The sequence below is a fragment of the Galeopterus variegatus genome, unplaced genomic scaffold (assembly GCF_000696425.1).
Source record: "Galeopterus variegatus unplaced genomic scaffold, G_variegatus-3.0.2 Scaffold3922, whole genome shotgun sequence".
NCBI classification, from domain to species: Eukaryota; Metazoa; Chordata; class Mammalia; order Dermoptera; family Cynocephalidae; genus Galeopterus; species Galeopterus variegatus.
In genome coordinates this window covers 60,683-77,846 of record NW_007730033.1, presented here as the reverse complement: position 1 = coordinate 77,846, position 17,164 = coordinate 60,683, and the positions used below count along the sequence as shown (strand labels likewise).

The window sequence follows — 17,164 nt, the reverse complement described above, 5'->3', positions numbered from 1 at the left end:
TTCAGTCTGGGTCTGAAGGCCACTCTCTCCTCTTTGAGGAGTAAGTTCTGGAGACTGTCCCAGAAACGGTCTGCACTTCGGGCAAGCCGGATACTTATATATTGAAGTGGGGGATCCTCACTCCAGGTCTCCACAGCAGCCACACTCTAGAAGGGAGTTCTCCTGACACTGGGGGACAGATGGGACACAACATGCCTGTCCCTGCACCACAGAGACACCTCTGTCTAGTCACTGACACTGAACTGATTCTGATGGAAGGGGGCCCAGAGGAGCAGCAGGCCCTTGCTCTGAAGCAGTAGGTCTTGGCCAGGGCTGCCAAGGCTTCCAGAAGAGTAGAGCAGGAAGATGACTCCTCAGATCTGCTCAGACCCTGGGACATGGGGGCTGCTACAGCATTTCTTAAGGGTCATCATGGGGAGCAGGGAGAATAGTGTTCTGGGATCCAAAACTGTCACATCTGTCTAGCAGCAAAGTTGGTGGACGGTGAGGAAGTGAGTTCCTTGTCCCTGGATATGTGTGGGGTAAGCGTGGGCAGAATCTCCACTGACAAATGGGAGGCTGACCATGGCTTTCCCTGCTCTCCAAAGCCAGCACTGACATTTGGTCTTTGTGGCCTTGAGTCATGCCCCAGAGGCGCTCCAGAAAAACCTCTGGAACACCTGGGCTGCCTGGGCTGTCTCTCCTCCAGCTTTCTGCCTTAGACTGCCTGTGACCTCCTCACCTCATCCCATGGCCTTGGCTGGAGCAGGACCACTACTCCAACGGGCCCTCCAATCCACAAACCTGACTGGGGCAGCCCCTCCCCAGTAGGGGAGTAGGGGGAGTTCTTTCCCTAGGCCTAGTCAGGAAACTGGGGACCCCCTTAACTAAGAGCAGCCCGGCAGGAGGAGGCCCCTCCCGCCTGTGCAGTGCATGCCCCTGCACGCCAGCTTGCACCTTGCCCACACTTTTTCTCTGTTGTTCCGAACTGCTTGTCCTTGGCAGCAGAATTCAGCATGATATGATAATGCCAAGAGTTTTGTGGAAAAATCTTTCTTTTGTGAAATAATAAAAAAAAATTATTTGGATGGAATACACACTGGAGAGGAATAGAGGAACACTTTACCTTAAACACTGTCTAACAGTTTCAACTCTTAATAATTCCTAAGAAAAATTCTTTTTCCCTCTCCCTATCCCACTTCAGGCCATTTCCATTTTTCATGAGAACCTGTGGTGTGGAGTCCTCCCTGGGGTCCTCCTCTGCACCAAGCCATGGGCTAAGTATTGAATATATGCCCTCATTTAATTCTCACAGCAGTCCTGTGCAGTAGGGGTTATTTTTAACTGCGTTTTACAGATGAGGATACAGTGGCTGGGAGAGGTTAAATTGCTTGTGTGAGTTCCCAAAGCTAGTTACTTATAAAAGCCAATCCTAAAAGACAGGTCCAAAGACCAGTCTTTGGCCACCACTCAAGTCTGGTTCACCCCTCAAACATTCTTGTTCCAAATGCCTCCCCGAGGATTCAGATGAAGAGCCCAAACAATGCATGGACATAGGTAAAATCACCTTCTCCAAAGACCTTCTCACTCCTTTCTCTCCTGCAGGAAACTGTGCCCACTACCAGAAGGGAGGCTGGTGGTATAATGCCTGCGCCCACTCCAACCTCAATGGGGTCTGGTACCGAGGGGGCCATTACCGGAGCCGCTACCAGGATGGAGTCTACTGGGCTGAATTCCGAGGAGGCTCCTACTCACTTAAGAAAGTGGTGATGATGATCCGGCCCAACCCCAACACCTTCCACTAAGCCAGCTCCCCCTCCTGACCTCTTGTGGCCATGGCCAAGAACCCACCCGGCCATACTGGTCCAGCACAATCATCGCCAGTTCATCTTGGGGCTGGGAGGACAGGGATGCTGGATTCTGTTTTCCCAGGTCACCGAGGCAGATAATGGAACTGAACTGATAGGGTTTTCTGTTCCTCCTACTTTTCTTCATACCAGACAGCCCCTTGTGTTTCCAGGACAGGACTGAAGATAACTCTTTCTTTTTCAGTAAATAAAGTCTCAACAATAAAAACACACCTGCAAAATACCTTCATAATAGACATGTGTATGAGCCTCCCTTGTGCACTTATGTGTATATCACATATATATGCATTTAGATATATATCACGTGATATATCTAGATACATATATAAGTTCACCTTATATACCTAAATACACATATACTCAATTCTCAAATGTTGAAGCTGTTACCAACAGCTTTGCTCGTAGGAGAAAGGTGTTTCATTAATGCTGTGTTACTTGAGTCTAAGGGCAGATTGCAGACCGTGTAGCCTCAATTCAAAGAATAATACTTGGCATCTGTGTGCCTGGATTCTTCCAGGAATGTCTACAATGCTAATCTCTCACACAGAGGTTCCCAGCTTCCTCGCTTAAGAACCCCTTTGGGCACCTCATCAAATTTCAAAATCCCTCTCCCTCTCCATTTTTATACCTTCCCCCATTCTCAGGACTTCTCACCATGCATCCACCCACTTATTCATTCATCAGCATTCATTAAGTGCCTTCTGCGTATCTGGGCCCCGGCCTCTCACTGCAGTTCAAAGCACCTGCTCTGCCCTTTGCCTACCACTTCTTTCCTTTTCTGTTGCACCAAACTGTCTAGGCAAGATTCCTGAAGTGCCTTCTGCGTATCTGGGCCCCGGCCTCTCACTGCAGTTCAAAGCACCTGCTCTGCCCCTTGCCTACCACTTCTTTCCTTTTCTGTTGCACCAAACTGTCTAGGCAAGATTCCTGAGCCTCTGAGTAGGAAACAGTCTGGGCTCCAGGTTTCTGGTCAGGAAAGGGAAGGCCAGGCCAAAAACTACACTGGCCACATAGATAATGTATTTGCAGTTTTGTATCTTCCATTCATACTTTAGCCTACATGTCATTTTAACCTTCACACAAATAATAACCTACATTGTCAGGAGATATTCAATTGAAGAGAAGTCATCATCAGATAGTCAGGGCCCCCAAATGGATACAAACCAAAGGTCCCATGTTCTCGGGCCAACTAGGGTCTGCATCTCATCCCCAAACTACACTTCCCTGGAGAGCAGGTGCCACAACATGAGAGCACGTGCCACAACATGAGAACTGGCCACTTCTCGTGAGTTACTGAATAATCAGGGGCCACTGCAACCCTTGGCTGGTGCATTACAGTATGGTGGCTTTAAGTCCTATTGACCACACAGTGTCAGACTCAGTACCATCAGGACTGTTGCCAAGCAAGGAGCAAGAGATGAATCAAGAAGGAGTGACATTCCCCGGTGGGCACATGGGTCAGGGTGTGCGAGATGTTGGACGTTTGGTACTGTCCATGTCTGGGTGCATGCCTATTACCTCAGCATTTCTCACAAAGTGTACCATGTAGCATGTTTTATGTATATAAAAGGGAGGGTGTTTTTTTTTTAATATATTCCCAGATTATCCTTGTAATGACACAAATCTGCAATAAAAGCCATCAGTGCTATTTGAATGTATCTACACTGTGTGTTATTGTTTTAGAATGCCTTCCTGGGACCTCCCATATCAAAGTCTCTTTAAGTAAAACCAAGAAAAAATTCAGGATGGGGCACACACCAAAATCACTGAATTCACACTCTCCTTATCCTTGGTTTCTGCTTATACCCTCAGAAGTCCCGTGACAGTACCTCAGGTCAAGATGGCTCTCTGGGGCTCCTTACATCCAGCTGTTTCCTGGACATCTCCACTGGATGTCCTGGAAGCACCTCACAGGCAGTGCAGTTAATACCTAAAACACCTTTCTTCCAGGTCTGGTCCCATTTCACCAAATGGTACCATGTACTCGATTGCTCAGGTCAAAAGCAAGAACTTCTCTCCCTTGCCCTTGCCAAGGCCAATCCATCCCTCCAGGCCAAGCCCTCCTGCCTACCTTAGCGTAGGCCCTCATCTTCTCTCCCCTGAACTACTGCAACAGGCTCCTCACCAGGAGCCTCTGTCACTCTCATTTAAATCCATCTTCTACACTAGCTGCCAGAACTATCTCCTTATAAAACAAATCTGTGGGTTGGGAAGGCGATTATAGGCATGACGGGAAACCCCAACACCATAAAGGAAAAGACCAAGGGATAAGACTGGAAAAAAAAACCAACAAATTTTCTGCCTCTAAAAAACAAAGCAAAACCTGACCAAGATTGAAAGACAAATATCAGACAAGAAAAAAAATGCATAACATATATAACAAATACAGGATTAATATTCATGCCATCCCCAAATCCCTTTAAAAATAAGATAAAAACACTGTGACAGAAAACTTGGCAAAGTACATGAACACATTAGAAGATTCACAAATGGCCAGTAAACAAGTAGAGATGTCAAACCCAGTAATAACCAGAGAGGTGCATTAAATTAAGGATAAACCATCATATGTTGCCTCTCAGATAGACAAAAACAAATTTTTATTCAAAGTGTTTTCACTTTTATTTGTACATATTTGTGAGGCACAGTGTGTTGTTTCAATACATGCATATACTGCACAATGACTCACTCAGGGTAAACAGCATAGCTTTGTACCCACTACTCCACCATTTTTCCTCCTCCTTGGCCCTGGCTCCCAACCTCTGGTAACCATTATTCTACTCTCTACTTCTGTGAGAACCATTTTTTTTTTTTTTAAGATTCCACATATGAGTGATATCATGCAGTATTTGTCCTTTCGTGCCTGACTTACTTCACTTAACATGACAGTTTCCAGTGCCATCCTTGTTGCTTCACATGATAGAATATATACACATATTTTATAGCTGAGTAATATTCCATTGAGTATATATACCACAATGTTTTTACCCATTCATCCACTGATGGGCGCTTAGGTTGATTCCATTTCTTGGCTATTGTGAATAGTGCTGCAGTGAACATGGGAGTGTGGGTGTCCTTTTGATACATCGTTTTCATTTTAGGGGGTATATACTCAGTAGTGGGATGGCTGGGTCATAGGAAAGATCTATTTTTAGTTCTCTGAGGAACCTCACTACCGTTTTCCACACTGGCTGTACTAACTTACACTCCCACCAGCAATGTAGGAGAGTTCCTTTTTCTCCCCATCCTCACCAGCATTTGTTATTTTTTGTCTTGTTGACAATAGCCATTTCAACTGGAGTGAAATGATACTGCACTGTAGTTTTAATTTGCATTTCCCTGATGATTAGTGATGTTGAGAACTTTTTCATGTGCCTGTTGGCCATTTGAATGTCTTTTTCTGAGAAATGTCTGTTCAGGTCCTTTGCCCATTTTTCAATTGGGTTATTTTTTTGCTGTTGAGTTGTTTAATTTCCTTATATATTCTAGATATTAGCCTCTTGTCTGAAGTGTACTTTGCAAACACTTTCTCTGATTCTGTAGGTTGTCTGTTGACACTGTCCCTTGCTGTACAAAAGCTTTTTAGTTTGTTGTAGTCCCACTTACATATTTTTGCTTTAGTTGCTTGTGCCTTTGTATTCTCACTCAAAAAAGTGTGGTCCACTTCCATTTCATGTAGTATTTCTTTCCTCTATATTTTCTTTTAGTAATTTCACAGTTACAGGTCTTAAATTTAGGTCTTTGACCCATTTTCAGTTGATTTTTGTATAGGGTGAGAGATAGGGGTCTAGTTTCAATCTACTACATATGGATATCCAGTTTTCCTAGCACCATTTGTTGAAGAGGCTGTTCTTTCCCCAATGTATGTTTTTGGCATCTTTGTCAAAAATCAGTTGGCTGTAAATGTGGGTTTATTTGGGAGCTCTCTATTCTATTCCATTGAACGTTCTTTCTGTTTTTATGTCAATACCATGCTGTTTTGGTTACTGTAGCTTTATAGTATATTTTGAAGTCAGAAAGTATGATGCCTCCAACTTTGTTCTTTTTGTTCAAGATTGCTTTAGCTGTATGCAGTCTTCTGTGATTCCCTACAAATTTTAAGATCACTTTTTCTGTTTCTCTGAAGGATGCCATTGGTATTTTGACAGGGAATGCATTGAATGGGTAGATTGCTTTGGGTAATATGGACATTTTGATGATGCTAATTCTTCTGACCCATGAACATGGGATATCTTTTCATTTATTTGTGTCTTCAATTTTTTTCCACCAATGTTTTATAGTTTTCGTTGCAGAGATATTTCACTTCCTTGGTTAAATTTGCTCTGAGATATTTCAATTTTTTGGTAGCTACTGTGAGTGGGATTACTTTCCCACTACCTTCTTTGGCTATTTTGTTATTGGCATATAGGAAGACTATTGATTTTTATATGTTGACTTTGTATCTTGCCACTATACTGAATTCATTTATTAGTTCTATTAATTTTTTGGTGGAGTCTTTAGGGTTTCTCGGTACAGGATCATGTCATCTGCAAATAGGAGTAGTTTGATTTCCTCCTTTCCTATTTGAATGCCCTTTATTGCTTTTTCTTGTCTTACTGCACTGGGTAGAACTTCTAGTACTATGTTGAATAAGAATGAGGAAAGTGGACATCCTTGTCTTGTTTCAGACCTTAGAGGAAAAAGCTTCCAATTTTTGTCCACTCAGTATGATATTAGCTGTGGGTTTGTTGTATATGGCCTTTACTGTGTTGAGGTACATTCCTTCTATAACTAGTTTGTTGAGTGTTTTTATCATAAAGTGGTGATGGATTTTATTAAATGCTTTTCCTGCATCTATTAAAATGATCATATGGTTTTTTCCCTTCATTCTGTTGATCTGATATATCATGTTTATAGATTTATGTATGTTGAAACATCCTTGCATCTCTGGGATGAATCCCGCTTGATCATGGTGTATGATCTTTTTAATATATTTCTGGATTCTGTTTCCTAGTATTTTGTTGAGGATTTTCATGTCTGTGCTTATCAGAGATATAAGTCTATAGGTTTTTTGTTGTTGTTGTTGTGTCCTTTTCCAGTTTTGTTATGAGGGTAATGCTGGCCTTGTAGAATGAATTTGGAAGTATTTCTTCCTCTTCAATTTTTGGAAGAGTTTGAGATGAATTGGTATTGGTTCTTCTTTAAATGTTTGGTAGAATTCAGCAGTGAAGACATCTGGTCCTGGGGTTTTCTTTGTTGGAAGACTTTATTACTGCTTCAATCTCAGTACTCACTGTAGATCCATTTAGGTCTTCTAGTTCTTCATAATCCAACTTCAGTAAGTTGTTAAGTGTCCAGGAATTTATCCATTTCTTCTAGGTTGTCTGCTTTGTTTGCATATAGTTGTTCATAATAGTCTCTTATGATTCTTTGTATTTCTGTGGTGTCAGTTGTAATGTCTCCTTTTTCATTTCTAATTTTATTTGAGAGTTTCTTTTTTTCTTCATTAGTATGGCTAAAGGTTTATCGATTTTGTTTATCTTTTCAAAAAACCAACTCTTTCTTTGATCTTTAGTATTGTTGTTTTTGTTTTTTAAATCTCTAATTCGTTTCTGCTTTGATCTTTGTTATTTCCCTCCTACTGATTTTGGGTTTGGTTTGTTCTTGTTCTTCCAGCTCCTCGATGTATAATGTTAGTTCTTTCTTCTTTTCTGATGAGGCATTTATTGCTATAAACTTCCCTCTTAGAACTGCTTTTGCTCTCTCCCACAGGTTCTGGTATGTTGTGGTTTCATTTTCATTTGTCTCCAGGAATTTTTTTTTTTTTTCCTTTTTTGTCTTTTTTCGTGACCGGCAACGGATCGCAACCCTCAGTGTCGCGCCCGTACCGGACCGGGACCGGCCACGGGATCGCAACCCTCGGTGTTGCTCCCACCCCTCGCTCAGCCAGTGAGCGGCCGGTCTGTATGTGGGATCTGAACCCTCGGCGAGAGCGCCACCGCGCTTCCCAAGCGGCGCACTACAGCAGTGCGCCACCGGGCCGGCCCTGTCTCCAGGAATTTTTAAATTTCCTTCTTGATTTTTTTCTTTGACCCATTCATTGTTTAGGAGCATATTGTTTAATTTCCATGTATTCATATGATTTCTACTGTCCCTTTTGTTGTTAATTTCTAGTTTTATCCCATTGTGGTTGGACAAGGTAGTTGATATAATTTCAATTTTTTTAATTTGAGGCTTGTTTTGTGTACTAATGTATGATCTATTCTAGAGAATGTTCCATATGCTGTTGAGAAGAATGTGTATATGCTACAGCTGTCTGATGAAATGTTCTACAAATGCCTGTTAAGTCAAGTCAGCCTATAGTAGAGATTAATTCTGATGTTTCCTGGTTAATTTTCTGTCTGGATGCTCTGTCTTTTACTGAAGTGGGGTATTGAAGTCCCCAACTATTATTGTGTCAGAGTCTATCTTTCCCATTAGGTCCAGCAGCAATTGCTTTATATAATAACTGGGTGCTCCCGAGTTGGGTACATACATATTTAGAATTGTTATACCCTCTTGTTGAGTTGATCCCTTTATCATTATATAATGACCTTATCTTTTTTTTTTTTTACTTTTCTTGGCTTGAAGTCTAATTTATCTGATGCAAGTATAGCTATTCCTGCTCTTTTATGGTTTCCATTTGGAAGAAGTATTTTCTATCCCTTCACTTTCAGCTGGTGTGTGTCTTTACTGGCTAAGTGAATTTCTTGTAAGCAGCATATTGTTGGTTCTTGTTTTATAATCCTTTGAGCCACTCTGTGTCTTTTAATTGGGGCTTTTATTCCATTTATATTTAGGGTTTTTAGTGATATATAGGGACTCATTACTGCTATTTTGCTTTTGTTTTTTCCTGGTTGTTTTGTAGATCCTTTTTTTCCTTTTTTCTAGTCTTACTGTCTTCTTTTGTGGTTGAGAGGTTTACTCTAGCTTTACATTTTGATTTCTTGCTATTTATTTTTCATGTGTCTCTTCTAAGTGTTTGTGTTATGGTTACCATGAGGCTCACAAAAAACATGTTATAGTTATAATAAATTATTTTAGATTAATAACATCTTCTATATCAAAGAAAAAAGAAAAAAAATAAAGCCAACTCTATGCTTTGGTGTCATCCCCACTCACTTTTTGACAGTTTGTTGTTTCATGTTACATCTTTTAATATTGCCTATATCTTACATGGTTGTTGTGTGTGTTAGTGTCTTACTTAGGTTTGTCCTTTAGTCCTCATAGTAAGGATGTAAGTGGTTTATTCACAATCCCACGATATTGGCATTTTCTGAGGTTGTCTATGAACTTACTTTACTAATGAGTTATGTACCTTCAAATGTTTCCTAGCTAATCCTTAGCATCATCTTATTTTATTTTTTTATTTTTTTCAAAAGATGACTGGTAAGGGGATCCCAACCCTTGACTTGGTGTTGTCAGCACCACGCTCACCCAGTGAGCTCTGAACTCGTGGCCTTGGTGTTATCAGCACCACACTCTCCCGAGTGAGCCACGGGCCGGCCCCAGCATCATCTTATTTTAGATTGAAGAACTCCCTTTAGCATTTCTTGTAAGGCAGGTCTGGTGATGAATTCTTTTAGCTTTTGTTTGTCTGGGAAACACTTTATTTCTCCTTCATATTTGAAGGTTAGTCTTGCTGGATACAGAATTCTTAGCTAAGTATTTTTCCTTCAGCATTCTGAATATACCATCCCATTCTCTTCTGGCATGTAGGGTTTTTACTGAGAAATCTGCTGAGAGACACATTGGGGCTCCATTGAATGTTATGTGTTTCTTTTCTCTTGCTTTCAGTATTCTTTTTTTGTCTTTTGCTTTCAATAATTTGATTATGAATGTGCCTTGGGGTGTTCCTCCTTGGACTGAATTTGATTGGCAACCTCTGAGCTTCCTGTACCTGGATGCTGTCATCTTTCTCTATACTTGGGAAATTTTCAGCCATTATTTTCTTGAATATACTTTCTATATCTTTTCCTTTTTCCTCTCCTTCAGGTATGCCAATTACGCAGAGGTTATTTCACTTGAGGGAGTCCCATATTTGCTGAATTTCTGTTTCATTTTTTCTTATTCTTTTTGATTTTCTTTTTTTTTTCCTTTTTGTCTTTTTTCGTGACTGGCAATGGGATCGCAACCCTCGGTGTCGCACCTGCACCGCGCTCAACCAGTGAGTGGACTGGTCTCTATATGGGATCCGAATCCTCAGCGGGAGCGCCGCCACGCTCCCAAGCACCGCACTCTACCGAGTGCGCCACCGGGCCGGCCCCTTTTTGCTTTTCTGATTGGATAATTTCACTCATTTTATCTTTGAGCTCACTGATTATTTTCTCTGTTTGGCTAAGTCTGCTGTTGGAGCTTTTTATTGAGTTTTTCCAATTCAGATAATGTATTCTTTATTCCTAGAATTTCTATTTGTTTTTTTAAATTGATTGTATTCCTTTGCCAAGTTTCTCCTTCTGCTCCTGATTTTTTTCCAGATATCATTTAATTTTCTATTTCTATTTTCTTGTGACTCCCTGAACATCATTAAGAGGGTTATTCTGAATTCTCTGTCTGACATTACATAGATCTGTTGTTCGTCTGTGTCCATTGCTGGTGCTTTGTTTGCTGCCTTTGGTGGGACATATTTCTCTGTTCTTTCTCAATCTTTGTGTCTTTATGTTGATGTGTGGGCATTTGAGGAGAATGCTACTTCTTCTAGGTTTTACAGGTATTCTTTGGTTGTGTTAAATCTTTACTGGTTAATATCAGAGCTTTGTCTCTGGCCTGTGGTGGTTTTGGGTTTTTTTTTGTTTTTTCCTGTTCTGTGGTGGATTAACAGTCATCAACACCACTACCACTTGGACTCTACACTGGAACTAATGTATTGTCCTGTGGTTAGTTCCCAAGTTAGCAGAACTTCCTTTGTGTACCAGACCTTGAGCTTGGTGCTTTAGCTATATTGCTGCTTTGCTGCTGATTCTCTAGGGAAGGCTTTTGGTATGCATCATTAATCACTTCCTGGTCTGGGGTATTAGGAGTTCCGGCCTAGGACTGAGTCTTCCCTGCAGATTTTCACTCCCTGCAGTTCTACTGCTCTGAGTTCCACTGAGACCAGCTGCCCATGCTGCACCCAATGTTACCCTGGCAGGACAGCCTTTCTCCTGTACTCCAACTGCTTCCTGTGGGACAGGCCTTATATGTGTCCTCTGGGATAACCCACTGGCCTCTGGGCAGTTCTTTTCTTATCAGCTGCATTGCCTGCTCCTACATGGGCCCAAGGGAATCCTGCCACTGGTATTTATAGCCTGTGGACTAGTATGGTATGCTTTGAAGCCTTCCTCTCTCCTGCAGACTTCAAGCAGATTTATGCACAGGGTGCCACTGCAGCTTTTTCTGGCTTTGATCCATGTGTAGTAGCTACCTCACACCTCTGTATCAAGGTGGCTCAGAAGTGATCAGGCCTCAGAACGATAAGCGCGCCATCCCTACATCCGCTCTCCATGTCTCTCACACCTTCACCAACTCTGTGGATATCTCCTTGTCTTCCCCCAGCTCCAGTGGTCCCAGTTTGGCTGTCTTTGTTTTTTAATAGTTGTAGATTAGTCACCCGTGGAGAGGAAAGCCACCAGGAATTGTCTATTCTGCCATCTTAATGATGTCACTCCAAAAATTATTTTTAAATGTCCATTTCCATGTTGACAAGGGAATGGAGAAATATGTACTCTATGCGCCATGGATGGAAGTATAAACTGACTCAATATTTTTGAAGAGTATTTGGCAATGAACGTATCAAAATTTAAAATGCACTTATACCCTTGGACCCAGCAATCCATCTTAATGAACAAGTAATACAATCATATGAGAGCTTTTTCTAGTAAAGTTGTAGTTAGGGAGAGATGGATGTTTAATGAAGTCTACTATGTGCTTAGAATTGGACTTTTATGTCACCTACACAGCAGCTTTGTGAAGGAGGGATTATCGTTCTCACTTTACAGAAGAGGAGAACACAGGGCTTCAGACTGCTGGTCAGAATGCCCCAGAAGCAATTAATCCAGAAGGTGCTAGGTGTCAGGCACTAAGTAAGAATATTCAACTCCCTTTTCCAAGGTTGTTGTTGGGGTCAGTTGTTGGGGTCACAGTGTTACTTGGCTACTATTTGATGAAAATGTCTCAGCCTTCGCCCAGACCATCGTCACTCCTCCCCACACATGTGGAGTGAAGTATCTGAGATGTAGGGAGCAAAGGAAAACAAAGTCCAACCTTACTGGTAACTTGTCTTGGGTCCAGGCCCCAAAGCACAGACTTTGGAAAGCCATGCTGGAGTATGTGGAGCAACCCTTTTTCCAAACTAGCTGGGATCCAACTGAAAGTAGGCCATGACACCAGCTATCTCTTCCAAACCCTTCCCCAATACCCAAACCTGGGTCTTGATCAAGCCACACCCAGGCTATATGGGAGAAGAGGAAGGAATAAGCCCATCAGAGATGTGTTTACTCCTTAGAGTAAAATGAGAGGGGGGAGGTCAGTTCACTAAACCAGTGGCATGGAAGAAGGGCATGGGAGACAGGACAGCAGTGCCCAACTGCCCTGAGACTTGGTACCCAAACACACGAATCTAAACCAACATTCCTTCTCCTCTCCCATCCCAGCCAGTGACCTTTTCAAGGCCTACAATCATAGGAGTCCTACTATTACTAAGTTCGCCATGGTAGGTACATCTGCAGACCCAGAAAAAAGTCAATAAAGCCTGGACTTTCTCCTGTCCCAGGTAAATCCTCGTATACCAGTTTTGGCCAATTCCTCGGTCACTGGAGTAGGGGTGGGGGGCACCTACCTGCTGGGTTCATGTGGGGAACATGGCAGGAAAACAGTGATGTTCTCCAAGCAAGTGACACTGAACAGGACCCCATCCCCCAAAGCTTACCAATTTGAGCAAGATTAAAAGAGAAGCCTTCGAATACAGAAAACATGGTAATGGGAGTCTACTACCTCACCTGTTTCTCACAGTCTTGTCAAAACTCTGGTTATAAGAAGAGAAATCCAGACAACTGGGTTAAACAAAAAAGGGCACCTTTTAAGTGTAACGATGTTAAAAAGGCACTCTTTCTGTCTCAATTTTATCTGGGACTCCAAAGACTAATGACAAAATAATAGCTGCCCAAAACCCCACAAACCAGAGCAAGGTGTAAGATCATCCCTGCAAAGGGGATAGCTCAAATTGGCTCTACAGCATTAGCTGATTACCCATGTGAAGGCTGTGTAACAAGTATAGAAAAAAGATCCTGGGTGAAAGGGAAGATGAGCTGTCTTTATGATATGTCCCCCCCACCACAGGGTGAGTGTTCCCCCTCACCCTAAATCAAGTGAGAGGGACTTCGAGGGACCACTCCCAGATCTTGGCCTTGGAAAGCATAAGCACTCCTGTCTGACTCAAGCCTCATGTCTAAGGGCCTGAGGCTCAAGAGCAGTGAGATGTGGCGCTGCTCTGGAATCACATGGCCAGCCCCACTTATGATGGGGATGAGGGAGGCACTGATTCAGGTCTTCTAGGGACCAGGGGGGCTGCCTGCATGGTGGGAATGGGGAGTGGAAGAAGAGCGGGAACCAAGGAAAGATTTGAAAGTGGTCAGCTGGAGGAGCGGCATTACCCCATCAAGGGAGCTGAATCAGAGGTGCCCAGAAGGGAAATTCTGAAGCAGCAGCAGCAAAGAGGGGAAAAGCCAGAGCTCAGCACACCCACAGGGTACGAGCTCTGGATTACGACTGGACTGGCCACACTAGATGGGCCCTTTCCCCTCACTTCTCTCTGCCCCATTCCAACCCCAAGGGCTAGAAACCTCTCAGAAGAGGCAGAAGAACTGCCTGGTATCTAGCGAAGCAGCTGACTGTGTGTCCTCCCCCACTCCAGCACTCCGAGGCTAGTCAGCTTTAGAAGTCCAGACTTGTGATTATTACACTGGACTATCTGGAATGACGGGATTGTTAGAATTGACTAGGTTTTTACATGCTGAACACCAGGAAGATCAAGGGGCCTGCTAAGTTCTCAGCTTCAACTGGGAAAAGAACTAGTCCACAGAGTAGGCTTGAAAGGACACTGGGGAAAAAATAAGATTGGTTTCTTCTTACACCTGATTGAGTCCAGCTCATTTAATAAGCTGGTTACATAAGGACACGAGGTATGTCTCTGAGTCCATGGGCAGTGACACAGCTGTGCCTCACTAGGGCCAGGAACCAGATACTGCCTGGAAAGTCTTCAAGAAGCAAGGCAGCAAAACTTTCTCAGCTCCTCTTGCTTTCCCTTTCTTTATCCCATTCCCTTTCTTGCAGGGTGCCTTTCTCTGTTTTTCATTGTGCATCCCTCTGCAGACTATTCTACTTGTCCCAGCACATGGCACCAGACAGCATTCCTGAGCTCACATGTCCTCCTAGTCTGAGTGCCACATTCCGATGCTAACTCCCAGAAGGACAATCTGATTGGCCCAGCTCAGGCTGTGAGTCTACTGCAATCCTATGGGCTCTGGCCTCACAACAGGGCTGGGTGGAATAAACACTTCTGCTGGGAGAGGCAGAGGAAGTTCCCAGGTTCCCAGAGGAGGAGGGGGTCACAGGCTGGGTCTATATCCAAAATGGTATCTACACTAACACTCCAGTTGTTGTTGTTCCCCATCTTCTCTGGAGACCATATTTTGCCAGTTAAATGGATGCCATCCCATTACTCATCGTTTGGGATCATAGTCTCCAGCCCCTCCCCTGCTGCCCCTGCCCTATCCCAGAAAGCCCATCCAACCCTTCCAGGCTCAGCTGGGTCACTAAACATGACACCTGGCTGTGCCCAAATGGGCCTCTTCCTGCCCTTCCTGGCTACACTGAGTTTCTACTGAGTCTCTCTGGATACAGGGGCTACAAGGTCCCCACGGCTGGGGTCTTCCTAGCTGTATTTTACCCTGGATAACACTAATACTATCTATGGGGTGGTTCCCATGTTCCAGGCAGCATGCATGTCTCTATAAATTCTCACAACAATCCTACAAGGTAGGTTCTATAGTTACCCTGTCTTCAACATAACAAAAACTGAGGCTCAGAGTTGTAAGTGATCTTCCCAAGAACATGCAGCTTGAGACACTTAGAATTTGAACTTGACTATGTCTGATTCCTGAGCTCCTGTCTCTATGGCATATACTATACCCAAGGAGGAAGCAAAACCACTAAGGCTCAGTAATATGTCTGAGAATCATGGTGACATGGAGCCTCCTGCCCATAGGAATGGGTATGTGAGGTGGCTGGTCAGCCCGCCTGTGCAGAAGCAGCGGGATGAACAGGAGGTCCCTAGATTTCAGGAAGCCAGTCCACAACTATTTGTCCAATTTATCTCAGAGCAGTGGGCACAGAATGAAAGGGGCAGTGATGGAGAATAATTCACAGCTTCTTGGGCCTTCCAACCTTTTGCCTGGGCTAGTGTTGCTGGGCCCTGCCTTTCTCCTCTTGCTTTTGCAGGACAAGCCAACCCATGTTCTACAACCTATGGACTCATCAGTCCCTCTGGCACTCAGAATGTCCCACTTGTGCCTAGTCTGGCTGTCACCTCATATATCAATTCTACCTGGTCTAAGCCCTGGTTTGTATCACCTGATAACTGGGTCCTGGTTGTGGGTGGCTCATCTCCCATCTCCATGCCACCAGGCCTGGGGCTTACTTACCACAGTCTCTCTCCGATCCCAGAATCAGGTCTAAACCAGCATAGTCTGGGATTCTGCACCTTGTAGTAACAATGCCTTGGTACCAACCATCCCCAAGACATTCAAGTATCCCGTCTCTCCTGACTGGGGGCATCCTAGGCCAGCTTAGCCCACACATGGGAACCCAGACACAGATAATCCCTCCCATCTGTGCAGCCTTTCTAAAGCATTTCCTCATGTAGCACCTCCTGGGTGGGTGGGCCATCTGGCTATCCCATGCCCTGATTGCTGATGGTCGTGATAAATCTGGGCCCGTGATGGTCGTGGGCTCCCTTACCCACTGTTGCAGCATGTCCTGAAACTGAGGGACATCTCTCAATATAAGAGGGGTCCTTGAGCAAGAGTGGATAGGCCACATTTCCCTGAGCCTTAGCAGAGCTGGACATGACCCAGAGCCTGGAAGGATGGCTAAAGTGGAGGGATGGAATTAGAATTCCCTTCTGGAGCCACGTGATGAGAGAGACCCATATCCTAGTCATCTCAACAAAGGGAAAAGATTAGAAGAAACAGCCTCCTCGAAGCCTCAAATGCTGATCAGGCCCCAGGCAAGAGTGCTGAGCATGGATTTAGGTCAGTCTCCACTCCATGGAACCCAACAGTCAGGCAGCCTTTCCTCATTGATCAGGGCAGTACAGGGCTGTGCTGAGGACACACGGAGAAGGATTAAGGACAGATATTCAGGAAGCAGAGGCAAGGGCAGAGGGCAGCTGATCACTTGGGTGATAGGTCTGAAGACCTGGCTCTCTAACCCAGGGCCTGAGAGAATTGATGGGTAGAGAAGTATATATATAAAAAAGATGCCATCTTTCACCTATCATTTACCCTGAATAAACAATGGATGGTAATATGTAATGTTGGCGAGAGTGGAAAAAGCAGGAATGTTCATAGTCTGTTTGAGGAAGTGTAACCAAAAGGGCATTCTAGTAGTAGCAACCATCAAGTCACAAATAGTCTTTGCCCTAGCAATTCCACTGCTGGCACTCAATGTGCTCTGACAGGTGAGTAAGAACACATGTTCCCCACCGCACTAAATGCAAAAGGGATAAAGAAGAAACAACCTAAATGGTTACCAGTTGGGGCAAGACTAGACAAATCAGCAGGCATCTAGGCGCTATCCAACAAACCACCCACGCATCTGTGGGTGCCACAAAGCCACCGGAAAGAACAGGGGAGTTCTATATTTGCTGCCTGAACAATATCTATGACACTTTAAGTGGGAAAAGAGTAAGGTACAAAACAATATGTATAAAATATCCCTATTTGGGTTAAAAAGCACACTATCATACACACCACCAGGGCATGTCTGTTTAGGGTAGAATGCCAGGAGGAATCACACCAACTGCTATAAGTGGCTGCCTCCAGGGAGCAGGAGAGGCAGAACGGCATTTTCACTTTTTACTTTATAGACATTTTTAGTGTCAATGATTTTTACAACAATGTGCTACTTTTGTAATTTCATAAAATTTTTAAAAGACTGAGTGGGCACCGAATGCTCCTCTTGAGCACAGCTTCTCTGGGTGGCTACATAAAACAGAGACGTCCTCGTTCACCCTGAGCTGGTATGTGGGGGCCTCCGAAGGCCTG

General features: G+C 43.7%; 2 protein-coding genes and 1 long non-coding RNA gene across 3 annotated transcripts in view; 1 reads left to right on the top strand and 2 right to left on the bottom strand.

The window, feature by feature from the left end:
* Positions 1–2,081, top strand: part of ANGPTL2 (angiopoietin-like 2) — a 38,709-nt gene extending 36,628 nt beyond the window's left edge. The window contains exon 5 of the mRNA XM_008586282.1: positions 1,585–2,081. Coding sequence (XP_008584504.1) covers positions 1,585–1,784 — 200 coding nt within the window. The 3' untranslated portion in view covers positions 1,785–2,081. The remainder of the gene's footprint in view (positions 1–1,584) is intronic.
* The window catches only part of RALGPS1 (Ral GEF with PH domain and SH3 binding motif 1), a gene marked incomplete at its 5' end in the record, with an annotated part of 190,613 nt that overhangs the window by 130,386 nt on the left and 43,063 nt on the right, over positions 1–17,164 (bottom strand). The window lies entirely within an intron of this gene.
* On the bottom strand, positions 2,220–3,499 carry LOC103601874. The gene is made up of 2 exons (XR_551482.1): positions 2,665–3,499; positions 2,220–2,545 (listed from the first exon to the last, which is right to left on the bottom strand). It is a non-coding gene; the product is annotated as an uncharacterized LOC103601874 (long non-coding RNA).